Below are 20,998 nucleotides of genomic sequence, written 5' to 3'. Positions count from 1 at the left end.
CTAAGGCTATGAGGGAAGCCGCAGTGATCAAATATTTGATGAGGACTAAATTTCGTGGCTTTAAATGTAAGCTTGCATATGAAGTGATAACTTAAAAGGCTGTGCAGTTAAACCTGGATATAACGAAGCTGAGAAAGGTCCGAAATTTTTTGTTACATGCAGGTTTTCGTTACTTCCAGTTTTCGTGTGAAAACTCGAAGACTGATCAGAAACAGATGTAGATGAAATGGCCTAGCAAACATGCTCACAGTAAATCTCCATTATGCGAAGTCGTAAACGTGGAGAGACATTTTGTAATCGTGTTGGTAACACAAATAGCCACCTTAACACGGGTGCGGCAGCCGCCACCACCGTCCCCGCCAGGGATCGCATGACACCACTAAGTGGGGGGGGGAGGAAGGAATGGGAAGTCAGAAACACCCACCTCTCCGTTAAAAAAAAAATTTCCCTGTTTGGCTATCCGCCATAGCCCTCAGACACTGACTCTTTGCCTCGGATTGCTGGCGCTCACCACCGTCCCCATTCCCACCGCGCGTCTACTGTCAGCGCCTGAATTGCGCGAGCAACCAACCAAGTGGCGGTGATGGGTGTACACTGCTCATGCCATGTGTTCTTTGCTACATCCCATCGTTTTGTGCCGCTTCTGGGCATAAGCTGATGCAGCGCCCCTTGGTGTGAGGCTACAAAACCGAAAGCTGCGGGAACAGCTGTGTTTACCACGGACAGGTACCCCTTGCGCTGGTGTACGGCGCGTCATGTCAACTGCGTTCGCTCGTTGTGGTCATAAACATTCCTCACATGGTGGTTCATATTTTACTGTCATGAAACTCGCGTGGTTTGGGCATATTTCAAGTAACGCGGCATTACTTAATGGACAGTCGGCATGGTGAGTTTGCTATATCAAGGTCGACTACTGCAACACCTTCGTTACATAGAGTTTGCAAATATACACGCTTCAGTGTGCGTGGCTTCGTAATATAGAGGAATTCGCTGCAAGGAGGTTCTTTACATCCAGGTTTAACTGTAATACAAAATTTTAATAACTCAACTGTTTAAGAATGCCAATGTCTTCAAGGAACTTCTACGTTTGCGCATACTATAAAATTGCGACCCTTACAAGGTGAGGAGAATAGGGCAGAGACAAGTTTGCATGGCATATCATCAATCTTTTGCACACAGCATGCATGGCAGGGGCCATGAAAGCTGAAGTCCTCTTCCACTTCCCAAAATTTGGTCGTTCCCACATGCATAGGGCTATTTTTCCCATACTCACAAGGCACCTCATCTCAAGGAAAGACATTTCAGTGCCCTTCCCGTCCTACCAAACATCATTATAGCCACTGCTGTTCATATGGCTAATTAACCTTTCCTGCCTGCATCACTCAGTGCAACTCACCGGCATCGACCTTGCGGGTGATGACCTCTTTGCAGGTGAGGCACTTCTTCATGCGTATGCTGCAGTCTTCGCAGGCCATCCGATGACCACAGGGCTCGAAGGTCACCGAAGCCGGAGACTCGAGGCAGATCTGGCACTCAGCGCCGCGAGGAGGCAGCTCGCTGGGCAGAGTCCCGCCACCACTAGCTGGCTCCAGGGCAGGTGCCGTCAGCGCAGTCGCACTCCTGCACATCAAGAGACAATGGTAGTCAGCATTCCTTACACACTTTTGATGGTGGGTTGACAACAGCCTTAGCAGTGTTATGATGCACCAGTCAGAAAAAATCTCTGCACACACCCCAGAAAACGTCCTGTGATCTAGCACAACACATCAGCCTGTAAGCAGTTCACCAAACAATGCTAACGCATCACAGAATTCGGCCAATAAAGGCCAATGGTCTGTGTTAGACAACAAAATGGTTATTGCTTTAGCTTCTGTATTGATCTTTGATGGTAGCTGCTGCCTGCATTGCTGTGCAGTGCTTCTGATATCATTACAGCTTTCAGTGCTAACGACATAGCCCAATGCCAGCACGTATGACTATGTATTTCTGGGCCATTAATGAGAAAGTGGAATGTGGCTGAGGATTCTACATATTGCAGTCCAGATTCTGCAACCTGATTACGATACTCAACCATTCCAAAGCAGAATCAAAAGAAACTGAACAAAACTCGGCATGTGCAAATACTAAAATTCGCAAATACGAAATGAATAGGAATATGAAGAAAAAAAACCTTTGAATATTGAATCAAATATCTATTGAGTACAAAAAAAAATAATTCAGAAAGTGATAAACAAGCAGATGCTGTTGCCCTTATTTTTTAAAAATACTGTACAGTCTCTGCAGCTGAATTTAAAAAAACTAGACTGACTCAGCACTTTACAAAAAAAAAAAATGCTGGGCACAAAAATGTATGCTACTTGATCTGACAGAATAACAATATCCAACCTGTAATGTGGTCATGCAGAATGAAATCCATGAAATGAAAAGACTGAAAACAAGAAATAACATAATGGCTAGCAAAACATCATTTATTCGGAGTTCAAGGGACCGCAAGAAATGACCAGGTTATCCAAAGATCGATTTATAAAATGCCCCGCGGCCCCTGTAAAAAAAAAAACTGGCAAAATTATAAAATTGCGGTACAGCCTTATGAGGCAGCTCCATTGCGCAAACATCGTATAAGACCGTGACGAGTGCCCAGTTCCCGCGTGCTGGAAGAACAATGCGAACGTAAGCGACGGGAGAATGCACACTGGCATCAGAATAGTAACACCGCTTCTAAAAATAAAAAATAAATGACTAGCGAAGTGCCAGTCAGTGTCTGAAAGCGGTGCGGAGCTGGGTTTGGATTATCAGGGAATGTGCAGGCTGATGGCTGCCATCGCCACGGGCAAGCGGCGAAGCTCAGCAACCGAAAATATGTGGCCAGGCTATTTTTTGGCCTAGCGACAGGGGCCCTCCAGTCGTTGTCGCACTGGCCATTACGCCCACTTAAGAAGTGCATGGGTTACAGTGCAACATGCAATAGGCGAGATTTTTACACGATCCCTTGCCGTGCTGTGACACCTCGACTCGCCTCTTCGGGAGCCTCATGCAAAATTCCGCAAGTGGGCTTATAGTAGACTAAAATGAGATGGCGGACCTCAAGCTAAGGAAGTTATGAAGGCAATGGGACGATTGCCATGGGTGTGGGCATTAAGTATGTGTCATATTACAGAAGGACAAAAAAAAAGCGTTCTTGCGTTAAAATTGTTCAAAGGGGGCTGTCATCCGTCTTGTTTGCAGCACATGTGATATGTGGGAAAGCCCACTTGAGGAATTTTGCACAAGGTCAAGCCTAGCGGCGTCAAAATGCGATCGGTTCACGTGGTAAACGATGCAGAAGAAAGGGAACAAGAACTTTGTATTGTGTTCCTGGAACTTTAAACTCGAATGAGGATAATTTGGAGTGAGTGTAGTGAGGCTGATGATTATGATTTTGCTATGGTTGAATTTATGAAAGTCGGCACTGTATACGATCGCTGGTGAGTATTATGGAATTTTCGAATATTCGGAAATTCTTGAATATCAATTTTTCAAGTACGAATATGAAAAGAAAATCAAACATTTCAATTCATATTCAAAATTTCGAATATTCGCAGGCCCCTAAGTTGCAAAACATTTATATGTGAAGAGCATATGTTCAGTGTCATTGCAGAGCTGAATGTGCCAAGCTAAGAGGTTGGGGAAGAATTCTGGCTCAACTACAACAGATGGCATGGCAAAAATTACCAGGGCACTGAAGTCTGCTTACATAGAGGAATGCAAAAGCATTTCAAGACGCCAATATGTGATCTATATTTAAAATTTTCATTTTACGCCACAGGGTATACAGCTCCTTAGGTCTAGTGCCATAGAAGTAGTCGTAGTAGTACTAAAATTAGTATTTTTAGTTGTCTGCGCCGCCCTACAGAAATATTCCTTCCCTTACAGCTGGCGCAGTTCAGTTATCGACCCAGATATATGAGACAGGCATCATTTTGTTTCCTTAAATTGTCCAATGGGCAAGGGCGCTTGTTCCGGCGCTTGGTTGGATGATGGGGCTCGGAGTCGCACTCTGACGGAACCACGGTCAGGACGACGCCGCTTCGGACCATCGCCACCACCAGGACAGGACTGCCGACGAGTTAAAGGAGTTGGGTGGTGGGAGGAAGGTTACGAGTGAGTTTATTTACATTTTTCGAGTTCAAAAGAGTGAACCGGGAGCTGGTCGATCACATGCCAGACTGCTGCTTAAATAGGGTCCCCTGTCCCCAGGTGCCTAGTTGGGGAATTTAGTTCATTTAAAATCCGTCCAATCACTGTGATGTCGATCACGTGTCCAGTCTTTAGGATCCGCCTACCAGGACGTCCCCAACAACACACTCTCGCCGCTTCTGGCAAGTTATGGTCCGTGCTGTCCCTGCAGCAGTGATGAAAAGACCGAATGGAGGCCCAATAAGCGCCGAAGGTCAGACACCTGCACTGCACAGCACTCCGTGGGAACGAAAGGCCGCCGCTGCACTTGTGCAGATGGTTCCACTTAGGGGAAGACACTTAGGAGAAGACGAGGTCTCTTGTGTTGCCCGACATAGTAGCGGCAATTGGGGGAGATAACAGCCGCTTTGTCGCCGCCGCAGCGTCGGAGACTTCGGAAAGAGGTCCGGTTGTGCTCAAACTGCAGCCATCCACTATTTCGGGTGCCACACTCCGATCAGGCAAAGCTCGGTAATTAGAACCAGCTGACACATGGGTCCATCTTTGTGTAGTCCTTGACGGTGGGCTTGGGAGCGATCACCACGAGTTGCTCGAAGCTACCCAGAAGAAACAGATGCCAACAAGCGAGACTTGCCGTTGCTGTTGCTAATTACTAGACGTGCTGTCACGGTTCTTAACAGCTTGTTCCGTGGACTCCTTGGCAACCCTGCAACATGCTGCTGCATCCAGCTTTTAAAGACAACGCTTAAGCGCCCTCCAAATTTTAATTTTTTTCTGATCTTTTTACATTTTGGTTTCTATTTTTATTTTTTAATCTGTTTTTATTTTACTTTCCACATCCAGGTGCTATGTCGACATCCGTGGCTGTTTTGACATCCAGGTGCTAAGTTGACGTCCGTGGCTATTGTGTCGTCGAAGTGTAATTGTTTAATTGCAATTCATCAACCAAATGTTTCCCACAGCAAGATCTCATCACGCACTATCTAAGACAATCAAACTTTTTCACATTTATCTTCACAGAATGACGTAATCGTGCGAAGAAAGTTTTGCCGACACGAAACACTAACACTGGCTATTGCGACATCAAAGTGTACTTTTCGTGTTTAATTAATTCATTACTTAAAATTATTCAACCAAATTCTTCCCACAGGAAGATCTCCTCACGCATTATCTAACACAATTAACTTTTGCACATATATCTTTATAGAACGGCACAATTGCGCGGCGAAGCTATGTCGTCGTCCGTGGCTATTGTGACGTCTAAGTGTAACTTTTGCGTTTAATTAACTAATTAAACCATATCGACCAAATTTTTACCACAGCGAGATTTCATCACGCACTATCTAACATAACCAAATTTTTGCTTTATTTTCACAGAACGACGTAATCACGCAGAGAAAGTTTTGCTGACACGAAAAATGGGACGGCTATTGTGACGTCAAAGTGTAATTTTATCGTTAGATAACTAATTATTATTCATCAACAAAATTTTTCCCACAGCAAGATCTCATCACGCACTAACACAATCAACTTTGCACATATATCTTTAAGAAACGACACAATCGCGCAGAGGAGCTATGGCGACGTTCGTGGCTATTGTGCAGTCGAAGTGCAATTTTCGCGCATAGTTAATTAACTAATTAAACCCCATCGACCAAATTTCTCCCACAGCGAGATCTCATCACACACTAAACAACAGAATCAAACTTTTGCACATTTATTTTCACATTACGACATAATCGCGCGGAGAAAGTTTTGCTGACACAAAACTCGTGACATAGCCATCTAATGCTTTCGCATTAATAAAAAAAAAAGCACTATACAAAACAAGACACACTCTACACCTATGCACAGCACAGTTTGTGATCCAGCTGAAGACCAGAGTTCTCAATGTATGCCAGTGATTAAATAGGTGGTGTCCAAAATATGGCGGACATTGCGTCACAGCTAAGCTCTGTCACGTGAATTTGGACTTCCGGGTCGTTCCTGCGGTTCTGTTTGTATGGGCGTTGCTTGCAGACGTGCGGTTTCGAGCTTTCTTTCCTTAATACCAACGCTCACATCGCTGAAAAAAAGGGTGTGGTGCGCTGCCTCCAACTGCAGCAACTTCAAAGCAATGGAATGCAACATGTTCCGAGTGCCATCAAGTAGTGAACGGCGAAAACAGTATGCCGTTGCGATCCGCTGGCTGCCTGCCTGATACGAGCTCCACGGACAGCTCTTGGCTTTGCTTCGAGCATTTTGTTGGCGGTGAACGTTTGAGAGCGTTGTAGAAGTTTGTTGATTTCGTTAAGTAGGCTGTTTTATCTCCTTGAGGAGCATCAATTTCACGCTCAGACAACTTCTGACACAGCCGTTCTCGCATGGCAGCGGTAGCACTGTGCGGTCATAGGTGTGCAGATATGTGCTGTTCAGCCTCTGTCACTACAGCTCGACAAGATGTTAAAGGACAGAAATATTTATTCCTCAGGAATATGGGCGCTCGACTACTGATCCGGAGTTCCCGGGTTCGAACCCGACCGCGGCGGCTGCGTTTTTATGGAGGAAAAACGCCAAGGCGCCCGTGTGCTGTGCGATGTCAGTGCACGTTAAAGATCCCCAGGTGGTCGAAATTATTCCGGAGCCCTCCACTACGGCACCTCTCTCTTCCTTTCTTCTTTCACTCCCTCCTTTACCCCTTCCCTTACGGCGCGGTTCAGGTGTCCAACGATATATGAGACAGATACTGCGCCATTTCCTTTCCCCAAAAAAACCAATTAACCAATTAATAATATGTGCAGCATGCGAGTTGCTCGAATTCAGAGCTAACACTTTAGGCCTATGCGATTGCAACCGTCAGCTGCTGAAACGGCGACACCGGCCACGGCGGGGTCCCGTTGCCTGACACTGCTGGTAGCTGCACATGTTTACGATCACTTTTTAGTATTTATAAATTGTTTTATGAGAACATATTTTCCAACTTCATGCCCAAAGTGAAACACGTTTTCACCAGCAGACCAGTCGATCAACATGAGCAAACAGCAGATGTGGAGAAATTACAAGTGAGCTCTTATGCTAAAGTTCCCAGTTTGTGTGGACCTGCACGTTGCAATTATGTTTCTCCGTTTCCTTTGTGCGGAGAGGAAGGGTGACGGACAAGCTGATCACATCACAAAGTGATAAGAATTATCACCACCACTCTTTTGATACTCTGAGGCAGTAAGTTATGAGAAGCTTCACTTTGGGATAATCAAACTTGAAAAAATATATATAGCAGTCAACATAGTCTATCTGTTTTTCACCTTTCATTGTACAGCACGTAGGAGAATTGGCATCTGAGACAAAGGTTATAATACTGAGCTGTCGTTGTGCAGCAAAGCATCATTTGAAAACTGTCTAGGTGCTAAACATGCATCTGAAGCAGATAAATGACGGTGACGGTGTCTCTAGCTTACTTGTGATGCATTGCATTATTGCATATACGGATATTGCACTGAATGGCTGACTTATTGAGAGGGACGTTGGTGATTTTGAAGAAGTGCGAAATGCTGCAAGGACAGCAGAGGCCGGTCTGGTGGTTGTTGGGTCAGTTATCCGTAAGGATAAACAGTAATAAACATGCTATAAAACTGCTAGTTTTAAAAGGCAAAGGAACAGATTGTGTTCACAGACATCCCAGATTTTTGGGTATCACCAGTGTCTTAGGGATGGTTTACCAAAGTCAGTTAACATTCAAGCTATGCCTCAGTGTTCACGACAAAACTAAAACTGGATGGGAATGCCTTTCGTTCAACATCGCAGAAGACTTCTTTAAAGGAACTTGTAGAAAATGCTGAAAACAACTCGGATCAAGCCTCTGTGTGTGCTGGAAAAGCCGAAGAATGATTTTTTTACGCTCTGTCATGCTATTTATTATAATTTACTATTTGACACTCAGATCTCCTGCATTAAACTCATTTATTACATGCTGTGCTGTATAATTTGTGCCTGCAAGAGTTTTTGCAAGACAAAGGTTATATCAGATGTTATTACCCACATGACAAGAAGAGTTTCCAATTAACAGCTGATGAGCTTTGTCATTTTGCAGTTAAACACTAAAGCTGCCTATGTGAAGAGTTAGTTCTGCTTTTGGCTGCGGGCTGTTTTCTGTTTTGTCTTTGTGCTTGACTTTATGATGTGGTGCCCGAAGCAAAGTTGTGTAGCAGGTTTTGATGCTTTGTTTTGACTTGGGGTTTTCATTAAGAAAAACACAAGACAAGCTAATCTTCTGCCCAGCTGCTTGTGTTATTACTTACCTACCTTACCTTGAACACTTTCCATACAATGCATACGGTTTATATTTCCACATTTCTGTACATATGTTATCAACAGCTGAGGTGGCAGCCATTGGGGACATCTGTCCTTACATTGGCTGGTGTTTCTTTGACTAGGCTCCGAGCACTAAGTTCACGACAGCAAAATGGCTACAGGCTCTTCTCTGCCTTCATGGGAAGCCACATTGATTTATTTTCTGAAGCTAGTGAAAATTTAAGAGATGCCATAAAAGAAAGCATCTATTTTAGTACTTCTTTTTCATCTACATAAAGCAGCAACGAGCATTGTGAAATCAAGATCAGGACATTCAGAGCTGCAAGTTACATGTAAATGGCATGTAATGTCCAGCACCACCATGCAGGCTGTGAAATGCATTGCGTGGTTAATTTTGAGTGTGAGTGAGGTTCTTGTGCACGTACCAAGGCCTCAGTAAATGGGCGCATCTCTCTGAATGCTAGAATAGCTGCTATGTCACTTGCCTATCCATGCTCTAAACGCACATTAGTACAGGTTCTCAGCCACAAAGTCTCGGCGCATGCTCGGTGCAATTCGTACTGGCAGAAAGAATACAGCAGGGCTGAAAATGCAACACATTTGTCATGCAGTTACATTTTTACATTACAGACGAACTGAAATTCAGTTGCTTGCGACAGCTGTTATGCATGCCAGCTTGTACAGTAATTATTCCATGAGCCACAGCAAATATTCGACACAAGCAGTTGAGCTGACAAGAACATCAATCGACAGCAAAACAGATTGTGCACCTTCGCTAAGGTTGTGAAGCATTGTTAAGTACAGACTTTTGGGAGGAGCTCAACGCACAGCATGTGCCAATTTTAGCGCGGCCACTAAAACGCGGTCTACCTTGCTTGCAGGCAACGACAGCTCGAACGGTGCTGCCGCGTGCCAAGAAACCTTTGCAGCTCTGACGCAGTGCACATGAATTTATTTATTTATTTATGCAAGTACCTGCAGCATCACAAGGGCATTATTGCAGGGGGGACAATTGGAGGAACATGTAACATGAGACATGAAAGCTTTGAAAAGACTAGAAATCACAAAATATTGCAAATTGTACGGTGTCACATCTAGAAGTGATACATGGGCAATGAGGGACGCCGTAGTGAAGGGCTCCGGATTAGTTTAAATGGGTTCTATGGCACAGCACATGGGTGCCTTTCGGGCTCCGCCGCCACGCGGCTGCCGCGTCCCGGATTGAACCCGGGTCCACAGACTCGGTAGCCGAGTGCCCTAACCACTAGGCCACTGCGGCTGATGTAGAAAAAGTACCTCAAGTCCTCCCAGAATTTGCATGATGCCTCGTGTTGATGCACCGAAGCGTGGCCTTGTGGTAGAGCATCCGCCTCACATTCGGGAGGTGCTGGGTTCGATCCCCAGTGCCACCGGGTATCCACCGGTTTTTAATGGGTACAAGATTTCCCCCCACCTTGTGCTCGGCTCTTCTGGGTGAGATGCTTGGGAAAAGGGTTTTGACCACAGTTGCTCTGATGGATCAGCGTCAACAACGTTAAATTCGCCTCTTGCGGTAGAAGCCCATTTGTGGCCTTTTTTTTTTCTCACAAAGTCGGACAGCCGAAAAGCCGGACTTGGGAGTTAATTCAAGTGTACTCTTCACTTGTTGCCACCTGTTTGCAGGCTGAGTGTTGCGCCCAAAGGGGCCAGCGGGGTGTGCGGAGCCTCCCCAAGCACACACCCCTGAAGAAGCCGGGCTCTGATGGATCAGCCATAAGTTCCGCCGTCAACAACGTTAAATCCGCTTCTTGCGGTAGAAGCCCATTTGTGGCCGTTTTTTTTTTTCTCACAAAGTCGGACAGCCGAAAAGCCGGACTTGGGAGTTAATTCAAGTGTACTCTTCACTTGTTTCCACCTGCTTGCAGGCTAAGTGTTGCCCCCAAAGGGGCCAGCGGGGTGTGCGGAGCCTCCCCAAGCACACACCCCTGAAGAAGCCGGGCACCGGGCCGGGGATGGCTTGTACCCATTTTTACCGGTGGGTGTCCGGCGGTGGGTTTGAACCAACCACCTCCTGCAGCCGAAGCGGACGCCCAGACCACTAGGCTACGACTGCGGTCACAGCTACTGTGCTACGTTGTGCGCAGCAGTGCGCTCGTATACGTAATGCTAGGCTACGGTTGCTGGTAGCCCATATATTCAGCGCCTGGCAGCGCGAAACCTCTCAGAAATATGTACCCTAACATATATTAGAGATCAATGTAGCGGCCAAGTAACAACAGAACTTTTTAGCGAGTGAATGAGGCGTCCTAAGCTTCTACACGAACAGACGACGCACGCCGAAATATTTGCACTTGCAACGCTTTTTTGTCATTAATTCAAATAGGAACATCGAGTGTAGACATAATAACGGACGTAGAGCACGCGCACCTTTTCTACAACTTTATTCGCGCGTATTAACACGTGAAGAGCCGAATTCAAGCTTGTCAATTCCGCATTTCAAGCAAAGCGCTGTACACGCGCATCTCGCCGAATGACCCGGAAGTTGGAGTACCCAGCATGCTTTGCGGCTCATTCAGATTGGACACCACCTACTTCAGATTCAAAATGCGGGCACCCCCCAAGGCAAGTTTCCGAGGCTAGCAGGCAGATAGCACTGCCATAGAATTTTCAAGCACTCTGGTTTACCACCATAGATGACATGAAAACCTGCAGGCCTAAAAATGTTAGACACATCCACATGCCAGATCTGCCATGCTAGGAGGAGAGTACTGCTGCTGGTACGACAGTGAGCAGCTCTGGTCGAAGCTTGAATGAGAAACCAACACATCACTCACTCCCGCAGGGAGCTCCAGTGCTGGAGCAGCTCTTGGATGGCAGTGCTGCCAGCGAGGTCGAGTGGCGTGCGCCCAGCCAAGTTGGCACGGTGGAGGTCGGCCCCTTCTTTGATAAGCAGGCAGGCAAGGGCCAGGCTGCTGCTGTTCTCTATGTCGGGAGGGGCTGACGAAGCCAGCTGACTGGAAATCTGTGCACAAGCCGTGAACAAAAGGTGGCCATCAAGATGTTGAATAGCACATTGCAAAAAGCCAGTGTGACAAAGATATTAAGCAGATATGTACCGTGGCTTGAAAAAAATACTATAAAACAATAAAAGCTCATTAATTCAAACTTCAAGGGACCAATAATAATGTTTCAATTGTATGAAAGTTCTAATAATCGAATAACCTCTGCAAAGCTGTCAAGGACTGCTTTAATTACAATAAATTTATTTGGTGAAAGACTGGGAAAAGTACACCAGCCTCTGAAGCAAGGACAGCATAGCAATGACAATTTTCCACGTTTACATAACTGTTTTATTGCATGCGAACTGTCAGGAGCATTGATGTAGAACTTCTTCAGAAACGTAAGGGGCTCCCCGGCATTTATCACGGTGTGACGTGGTGGAGCTCCACCGCTAACACGTTACACCCATCATAAGCGGCTCCATTTTGTGTGAGCAGACTTCCCCACACTAACTGCGAACAGCACGTGACGAGCACGCAGTTTCGGTGGCGCACTGGAAGAAAGGAATTATGCAGATGGAAGTGAAGGAAACGATCACCGGCACTGAAGCAGGGAAAAGAGCAGGCGAAGTTGGAGGAAAACACCAGCAACGTGTCATTCAGAGTCCGAAATGTCGGTTGGCTGGCTGATGCAGGCTGGTCAAGCAGTGCTCGCTGTGAGCTGGCACGAAGCTATGAAAAGTGAAACTGAAACTATGCGACCAGACTGTGCTTGGAGACAGGGCTGTCCATTTGTTGTCGCGTCTTCTGTTGCATGCCACTGTCAGAGGTACATAGGATGTGAGCGACTCTACAGCATAGAATTCAAGTTTTGAGTAAGGCTATTTCAACAACCTCATGCTATGCGGGTCATACCTGAACGCAGCCTCCATTCGGAAACCCTTTGAATTAACCGGTGCAAGACCCGTAGCATCCAAATTGACGAGCACACGATGTCATAGACTTACATGTGCGCTGGCCAGGACCAAGCCAGCAGTTCGAACTATCTGGATTTCTAAATTAATGGGCATCGAATTATCGTTCTACTGCAATAGAAATGTGGCGAGCAGGTGCAGTGTGACCAAAGCACTGTTCTAGGCCCAGCCCTTCAGCATAACATGTGGATGAATTTTCGTGTAGCAGAGTCAAACGTGTGCTCATCACTAGTACTACGACCTGCTTAAAAATATCACGAGTAAGGTGGTACCGTACAATTTCCGCTTCCCGTTCAAGAGTGAAAGATGAACATCCTACTGAGAATAACCCCGAGTGACCTGGATGTATGCTATTAGACTGCATGCTTCACGGTTTGAGCAAGCAGCCTCAGTCATCATCATCATCATCATCAGCCTGACTACACCCACTGCAGGGCAAAGACCTCTTCCACGTCTCTCCAATTAACCCGGTCCTTTGGCAGCTGCGCCCACCCTATGCCTGCGAATTTCTTAATCTCATCCGCCCACCTAACCTTCTGCCGCCTCCTGCTACACTTGCCTTCTCTTGGAATCCACTCCGTTACCCTTAAGGACCAGCAGTTGTCTTGCCTTCGCATCACATTCCCTGCCCAAGCCCATTTCTTCCTCTTGACTTCGACTAGGATGTCATTAACCCGCGTTTGTTCCCTCACCCACTCTGCCCGCTTCCAGTCTCATAATGTTACACCTATCATTTTTCTTTCCATGGCTCACTGCGTTGTCCTTAACTTAAGCTGAACCCATTTCGTTACCCTCCAAGTTTCTGCCCCGTAGGTGAGGACCAGCAAGATACAGCTGTTGTACTTTTCTCTTGAGGGATATTGGTAAACTGCCATTTATGATCTCAGAGACAATGCCATATGCACTCCACCCCATTCTTATCCTTCTAGTTATTTCCCTCTCATGATCCAGATCAGCTGTCACTACCTGCCCTAAGTATTCCTTTACCACTTCAAGCACCTCGCTTCCAGTTGTGAACTGCTGTATGTTCCCTTGCTAGGCCATTGAACATTACTCTGGTTTTCTGCATGTTAATTTTCTGACCCACTGTTTTGCTCTGCCTGTCTAAATCATTGATCATGCTTTGCAATTTATCTCTTGAGTAACTCAGTCAACTCTCGAGTGACCTGGCAGAATGCCATCACACAGCATGCTTCACGATTTGAACAAGCAGCTTCAGTACCTAGAGCCAACTCTCGTTGAATGTTACTCTGAGAAGACCGAAGATTTGCTCAAGCTATGAGGAGTTTGAATTAGGGGAGCCTTTTAAATTTTCAATACATGTCGACAGGACCAAAGTGCCAGTTCAAATGAAGTGGATGCTCAAATCAAGTAAGCTCGATTTAAGAAAAAGTCCATTGTACATTCTTTATCAGCTTTGCTTGACACAACTGAAGGAGACAGAGAAACGAACCAAGGCTGTGGCAGGCGCCTCGCCAGCGTCGGCGGGCATCTGCAGTGCCTGACGCTTCAGTAGGGCCAGATGCAGTGCGGTGTCACCGTCCTCGTCCTGTGCGTCAAGATTGGCCCCCATCCCAATGAGCAACTCAACAATGCCGCACTGTCCTTGGCTGACTGCCAGCAGCAGCGGCGTCTGCTTGCGGTTGTTGCGCACGTCCACATCACACTGGCCCTGTCCAGAAAGGAGGAAAGCACATGAATGGTTACAAGACTGGCGACTTGAAAATCTAAAACCGTAGCTTCTTAAAACAAATAAGATGAACAATGAGTAGTTTTAAAACCAGTGAGTACTTTGAACTTAACACTCGTACTTATAATTAAATGTCCGTAGTGAACCTCTGCGATATCCCCTTGAAAGCGACATTACAAAATAGAGGGGTACTCAAGCAAGTTTACGACAGCTAGAGGAACAGCTTAGAGGCCAGAAATGATAGTGCCATATTTACTCGCATATAAGCTGCACCAAAATTTGAAGAAAAAACAAATACGCATTTAAAGAATGGGTGTGCGGGTTATCTGCGAATTTTCTTTCTTGGGGGAGGAGGATCGGCTGTTGGCTTCACGGCAATGCGCGGCAGCCTCCCCCGTGTAGCCCGGCATCCCCATCGTCATCGACACTTGTCAAGCCGATGAGGGGCCAACGAAAGGCATAGCCAAATCCACATACATAGCCTATTCCTACCCATGCCATTGTCCATGTTTCCTCTATGCTCTATGCTCTGGGCTCTATGCCCAGTGGATGGCCGAAGGCCTTTACGCCCTCACTCCGACTGGACGCGTGTGAAGGCCCGATATTCCATTGCTGTGCCAGTGGATCATGGATGCATGGAAAGTGATACCGGCCGACTTGGTGCGTAAAAGCTTTAAAAAATATGCCATCAGTAACAGCTTGGATGGTTCCGAGGACGACTACGTCTTTGAGAGTGGCAATGAAGCCTCGGATGGCAGCAGTGAGAGCGGCGATGATAGAGAATCTGATAACCAGTGATGTGGTGGTCGTCGTTTGAATAAATGTTCTGAAAATGAAATGATCACCGAGTGTGCAGTTGTATCTTTCTAGCAGTCATTTTTTTTTTTTCATGTAAACGTGCAGATTATACACGAGGTTTTTTTTTCCGTGAAGTTCGAAGTTAGGGGTGCAGGTTATACGCAGAGGGAGGTTATACGCGAGTAAGTACGGTAACTGGAAGTACCTGTGTAAGCAGGGTCTCCACCACCGAAAAGTGGCCGTTCAGAGCAGCAAGGTGCAGCGCTGCGAAACCATCATCCTTCTTGATGTCAACAATCTGCCTTGTTCTTGATAGCAGCTTCTCCGTTGCACTAGGAAACAAATGCAGGGGACATTGCCATTGATAGAGGAAAAATAAAAGAGCAAATACACCAGCAAATTAAGAAAAGAAGACAACTTATGAGAACCATTCCTTCAGGTAAAGCAATTTTTACCTTAAAATGAAGCAGCAAAAGTGTATAGGCAAGATGACAATGGAGAGTTAATTAACGAAAAGCCGCAAGAAAGACCTGCTAATAAAAACGAAAGGGTTAAGGAAAAGGAGTAAGATGTCACCAACATTCACGGACAACATTTTGATGCTAAAATTCTACTCCTGCACATACACTGTGTGTGACAGCTGTCAAGAATCACAAAATGATGATGATGTGCACACAACTTGCTTGAAACCTTCCCTCCATTCGTTAGGACAGCTAAGCAATGGTTGGCAATGATGTGCAAGCTGCCAGCTGAACAAAAAGGTAAGAGAAGGGTTGAAATGCGGGCCAGTTGGTACATTGTAACTTGAAGAAAAAAAACAGTCACAAAAGGCAAGGGACATGAGAAGAGAAGGAGTCGTGTCCCTTGCCTTTTGTGACTGGTTCTTTTCAAGTTAAAAAGGTAAGAAACAAGCCTTTTAAAGCAAAAGTAAGATAAAAAGTTAAAAATTGCTGTGCAGTGTAAAGCTACACCTTTTATGCAAAATGAAAAAAGTTCACGATGACAGCGAGGTGCAAATACATGAAAAGTGGAAATTATTTCTCAATGATCCTTGTAACGGTTGGTTTGATTTTATGAGGTTTTACGTTCCAAAGCAGCTCGGGCTATGAGAGACACCGTAGTGGAGGGCTCCAGATAATTTCAACCAGCTGGGGTTCTATACCTTGCACTGACACTGCACACTACACAGGCATCTGGCATTTCACCTCCATCGAAATGTGACCACCACGGCCAGTATTGAACCCGCGTCTGCTGGGTCAGCAGCCAAACACCATTACCACTAAACCACCGCGGCCACTAGGCCCTTATAATGAGCTGAGCAGAAAAGATTTGCTGGTTGCACGACTGTGAGTGCTAATGAGCTTGCATTACTATAAACACACTTTTGTAAAAAGCCACACATTACTTATGCTTTCACTACCCACCTCAATGTCGTACAAGAAGCAAACAAAAGCAGCAAGACACAATAGAAAGGAACAGAAACATACATTGTAATGTGTGGACAAAGACTTACAAATTGTTGCCCTTCAGCGCTGCATGGTGCAGAACGTTGAAACCCCGCTTGTTCTTCAAGGAGAAGTCGATTTCTGGCACACTGATAAGCAGGTCAATAATCTCCACGCTATCTTTGCCAATTGCATCATGTAGTGCTGTGTCTCCAAATGTGTCCTGCATTCAACAGAGCAATTTCCCCAAGTGAGGCTCGAACAGAAAGAAAGTCTGATGTGGCTGCACAAGTGGACAAATTCACTCGGCTGATAAGCTTCAGTCGTAGGGAAGATCTGGAAGCTTTTAAAGAAACGGGCTATTATACCGAATTTCGCAAAGCACAGCAACAAAAAAAAAAAAGGAAAGAAAATTGGAGGGGACACTTAAGCTTCACCTTAAGGATATGACGCGATAGCATGACGAGTTAATGCTTTATGCGGAATTGGTGATTATCACCTTTACGTTCATAGGTCTCTGGGAGTCCTCACAGCGCTCCTTCTGCAATGGTGCTGCAGTTAAGGGATGTACCACTGCCCTGAAATGAAAGGTGCTGCCACTGGTGGGGCTTGTGTGACCCAGGCTGCTCCTCCAAGGTGGTCAGTTTGCTTACAATCTGATGGGCAGGTTGTGATGGTGCCACAAGGTCACGTGACCTTGGTCGCCCACCTAGGTTGCTTCTTCAGCGGGTGGCCACTTGAGCCACCCGAGCCACCCTACGCCACCCTATTTTTCACTAACAACGCTGATGCGGGATTTTCTGGGTAACGGGGTCTTTAATGCTGTCACATTAAACAGGAAATTGTATTATCACACATTAAGTGTATTCTGAAACTCTGTGCGCTTATCTTGACATTACCTTTTACTTAGACACTCTCCCATACTCCAAATTAACTGCTCACCCATCTGCTGCTGGCCAAAGCAAAAAATTTCCTAGGGAGACTCCCGAGGTCAGGCTTAAGCATGTAGTGGGACAGTAAATTCTCATTAATTCGGCCTTCAAGAGACCAGAAAAAATGTTCAAATTAATCAAAAGTTAGAATTAAAAAATGGCTGTAAAGAAACTGCCCAGAACAGTTTGCATCATATTAATTTTATCTAATGACAACGATTGTACACATCTGAGATGAAAACCAAGCAACAACAAAGACTTTTCACTGTTTTTGTCGAAGAATTGCTCCAGGCTCGTAAATGCCTCCGTGGCCCTTTCTGCAATGCAATGCAGTAGCAGTAATGCCTCTTCACAAACGACCCCGTACCGTCATATGAGGATGCTTAACTTCGAAGACTGCGAACAGTGCATGTCAGCAAACTGGAAGAACGGAAGAAGCACGTAGATGTAATTGAGGGAAATATGCGTCGGTACTAGAATGGCGTGACGCCATCCCAAAATAAAAATAGAAGACCAGTGATGCACCAAGCAGTGTCCGAAATAGCGTGACGGGCTGATGCGCATGCTTGATAGCAGCCACAGTATCGCGTGCAGTTAAGAAAAGCGAAACCGAAACTATGAGACTGAGCTAAATTTTGGCAATCGGGGACTTTCAATCATCACTGCACCACCATAGCATGCACGTCTGAGGTGCGCAGGCACCAGTGTTTCGTGCAATTTCACAGAGGTTATACTTTTCTGGCTGGCTACGGGTCATACCTCAATGCGACCCTCCCGTCCAAATTTACTGGTGCGAGCCCGGTCATGTTCGAATTAACAGGGGTTGGATTAATGAGATTTTGCTTTATACTGGTCCCAAGCGAATTTGAAGTGAAAAGTAATTTTAATCCAATAATTCTTATTCAAATGTATGAAATACTTCTAGCAAACAAGGCCATTACAAAAAAATTGCAGAGTCCGAGTAGATTCAGCCAAGCTGCGGGTATTACACACCTTGTTGCTGGTGCCTGTTACCGCCACAATTCATGGAGCTCTACGAGTAAAAAGAATTAGCATACAAGTCGGTTATTGTAACTGCATGCTGAGTAAAGCTGAAATTTGGGCGAGTTGGTATGCATTCATGGTGGGTGAACAGCGCAACAAAGGCGGGACAAAGGCAAGACAAGTGCCTTGCATGCCACATACAGTAAAATCTCGATGGCATGAATCTCACGGGGTCGCGAAACAATTCGCATCATCTGAAATTTTGTACCATCCAAACGAACAAAATTAAATGCAGAAATATAGAAAACGCATGCATGCAGATCTGTTTATCGCTGATAAGATTTATTCATGGCCGTGCAGCCACGCTAGTCGCAGTGGATATAGCACGATTAACGGTCACGGTTTCGGCGATGTGAAGGCTGCGCACCGCCACTCACTGCTCGCGGTGCATACAGCGCAATAAGCGATCATGATTTCGACGATGTGAAGGCCGCGCACTACCGCTCACTGCTCACAGTGCGTATCGCGCGATTAGCGATTGCGATTTCGGAGATGTGAGGGCCGCGCACCGCCGTTCACTGCTTGCAGTGCGCATCACACAATTACTGATTGCGACGTCGGCGATGTGTGGGCAGCACTTAGTGCTCAAGGGTGCAATCGCGGGTCGTGTGTTCGTATCAACCGATGTGGCGCGGGAGCGAGTTCGGAACATCCGGAATTCCACACGTTGTGCACAATGCACTCCGGTCACGGAATTTCACGAATTCGTATCATCGACAAATTTGTATCAGCCGTGTTCGTATCACCGAGATTCTACTCTACCCGATTTGCTTGAGCTGGCGGTCGTTTTCATGGATAAGTGGTAGGTAAAAACAAGAGCATATTTCCGGTTCCTCCAGTAAACTCCAAAGCATGCATCGCACCGGAATCCGAAACTACAGAACCACTGGCAGTTCGGTCTACCACTTAGCTGGGCAACAAGAGAGTGGAAGACATGGAAGTTGGCCGTTTTATCACCTTTGAGCAATGCCTCTGACTGCTGGTCATCACTACAATTACATCGCTGTGCAGCTTTTGCTTTTAGCTTCTCATGCTCTGTAATGCCAATCTTCAGAAAGTACACCAAATCGAAACTATTCGAAGCTAGAACTCCATAAACGTTATTCGCTTGAGACGAATACACCAATATTTCAAATACCAAACAATTGGACTGATTAGAACATTCAATATTTAAAATTTTCAAATACCTGCGCTAGCCTAATTGAGGTGTCACTAATTCGCAAGTCAGGAAAGCAACATGTGCATTGCTGTTCCATATACTGCTCTCCTTGAGAGAATCCGCACGGCCCACAGCTAGGCAAACCTTTTGTTTCACACTGATCTTTTGAATGCCACGTTTGTTTCTAGTTATTTTGAGCTTTACCAGAGATACAATGCACCAAGTGTATTGCGTTTTTCAGCCTATCTTCTATACTGTATATGCATCATTTGTTTTGTAGTAATCAGTTCCGTCAATCTACACTTTCTGCAGAAGTGGCTGGGTATGCACAGTCATTATCTTAAAGAAAATGTCTAGAAGAAATTTTTAGTTCTCTGCTAGCACTTGGCTTGTCCCTTCTTTTCTTGTTTTACAGCATTAAGTTTCTATCTCAAATGCAGGCAAAAGTTTTTCCACTAATTAACAGCTCATCTTGAAAAACTGTTTAGGGTTTAACCCTCAGGGTGCCACTGCCATCCGTGGCATACATGCAGTAATTCAGAGGCAGGGTGGGGATGCAGGAGTGGTGATGCAGCAAGGTGGCTGAGTTGCTGACCTGTATATTGATGTTGAGGATGCTTTGGAACTTGAGAAGGACCCGTATGCAGTTGGTGTGTTGCTTGTTGACCGCCACATGCAGCGCAGTGCACTTAGCCCGGTTGACGGCATTGATGTTGGCCCCCGCCTTCAGCAGGACCTCCATAATTGCAGGCTGGTTACTGCAGTGTGTAGAGTGGCAACATTTGAGCGCAATTAATAAAAAAGGGGTCAGAGAAGGAGGATTTTGAATTTCTGACGCAACCAAAAGCTAGCAGCAGTTGTGCATGTGGAATTAACGGTACCATCGGTTGGAAAACGCACAGCATCCCGCCGATTCCAGGCCCTGCCACTTGCGGTGCAAGTCTGTCACCTCAAAAGTCAGCTCACCATTACATGCATCACATGCAACATATACTCCATCTCAGTAGTTCCTTGCAGCACTACCAAAGCTGCGACGAGTGCAGAGGCGACATTCTGATGCTGCAGAATGCAGTGCAGTATAAAAGGGGCATAAGAAATAGTGTAAGCTAAAAAAAATTGCGTGCTTCGTAGTGTACATGTGCCAAACACTATTTCAAATCAAGCATTACCGTACGCTTGCGTTACATACGCCATATCTCAAGTTTAGCATGCACGGCTGTTATGGTCAATAACCATGGCACAGACTTGAATGGACACACCCGGGAGAGGGTCTGGCAAAAACAATCTCACTGGATGCATGACTCTGCATTTTTAACCATGGCACACTTTCCCCAAGAATGCTTTGAACCACACTAAGCGATGGCTGTAGTGACCATGAGGCTGCAACACCAGAATAAGCCAGCATTAGGCTCGCAACCCCCCAACCAGAAGGTGCAGCCTTCAAGCCGCATCCCCAAAAATAATACACCCCTATTGACCTAATAATGCCTGTCAGAAGTGCATTCAAAAGCACAT

At 45.8% G+C, this 20,998-nt stretch overlaps 1 protein-coding gene across 3 annotated transcripts in view; it reads right to left on the bottom strand.

The window, feature by feature from the left end:
• The window catches only part of mib2 (E3 ubiquitin-protein ligase mind bomb 2), a 55,488-nt gene that overhangs the window by 7,857 nt on the left and 26,633 nt on the right, over positions 1-20,998 (bottom strand). For all 3 annotated transcript variants that reach the window (XM_077653946.1, XM_077653945.1, XM_077653947.1), the window contains exons 12-17: positions 20,079-20,241; positions 16,417-16,571; positions 15,109-15,235; positions 13,869-14,087; positions 11,277-11,464; positions 1,397-1,620 (exon numbers count right to left, since the gene is read on the bottom strand). In XM_077653946.1, the coding sequence (XP_077510072.1) occupies positions 1,397-1,620; positions 11,277-11,464; positions 13,869-14,087; positions 15,109-15,235; positions 16,417-16,571; positions 20,079-20,241 (1,076 nt within the window). The remainder of the gene's footprint in view (positions 1-1,396; positions 1,621-11,276; positions 11,465-13,868; positions 14,088-15,108; positions 15,236-16,416; positions 16,572-20,078; positions 20,242-20,998) is intronic.

Source organism: Amblyomma americanum, chromosome 2, assembly GCF_052857255.1.
Source record: "Amblyomma americanum isolate KBUSLIRL-KWMA chromosome 2, ASM5285725v1, whole genome shotgun sequence".
Lineage (NCBI taxonomy): Eukaryota > Metazoa > Arthropoda > Arachnida > Ixodida > Ixodidae > Amblyomma > Amblyomma americanum.
This window is presented reverse-complemented; position numbering and strand designations above follow the sequence as displayed.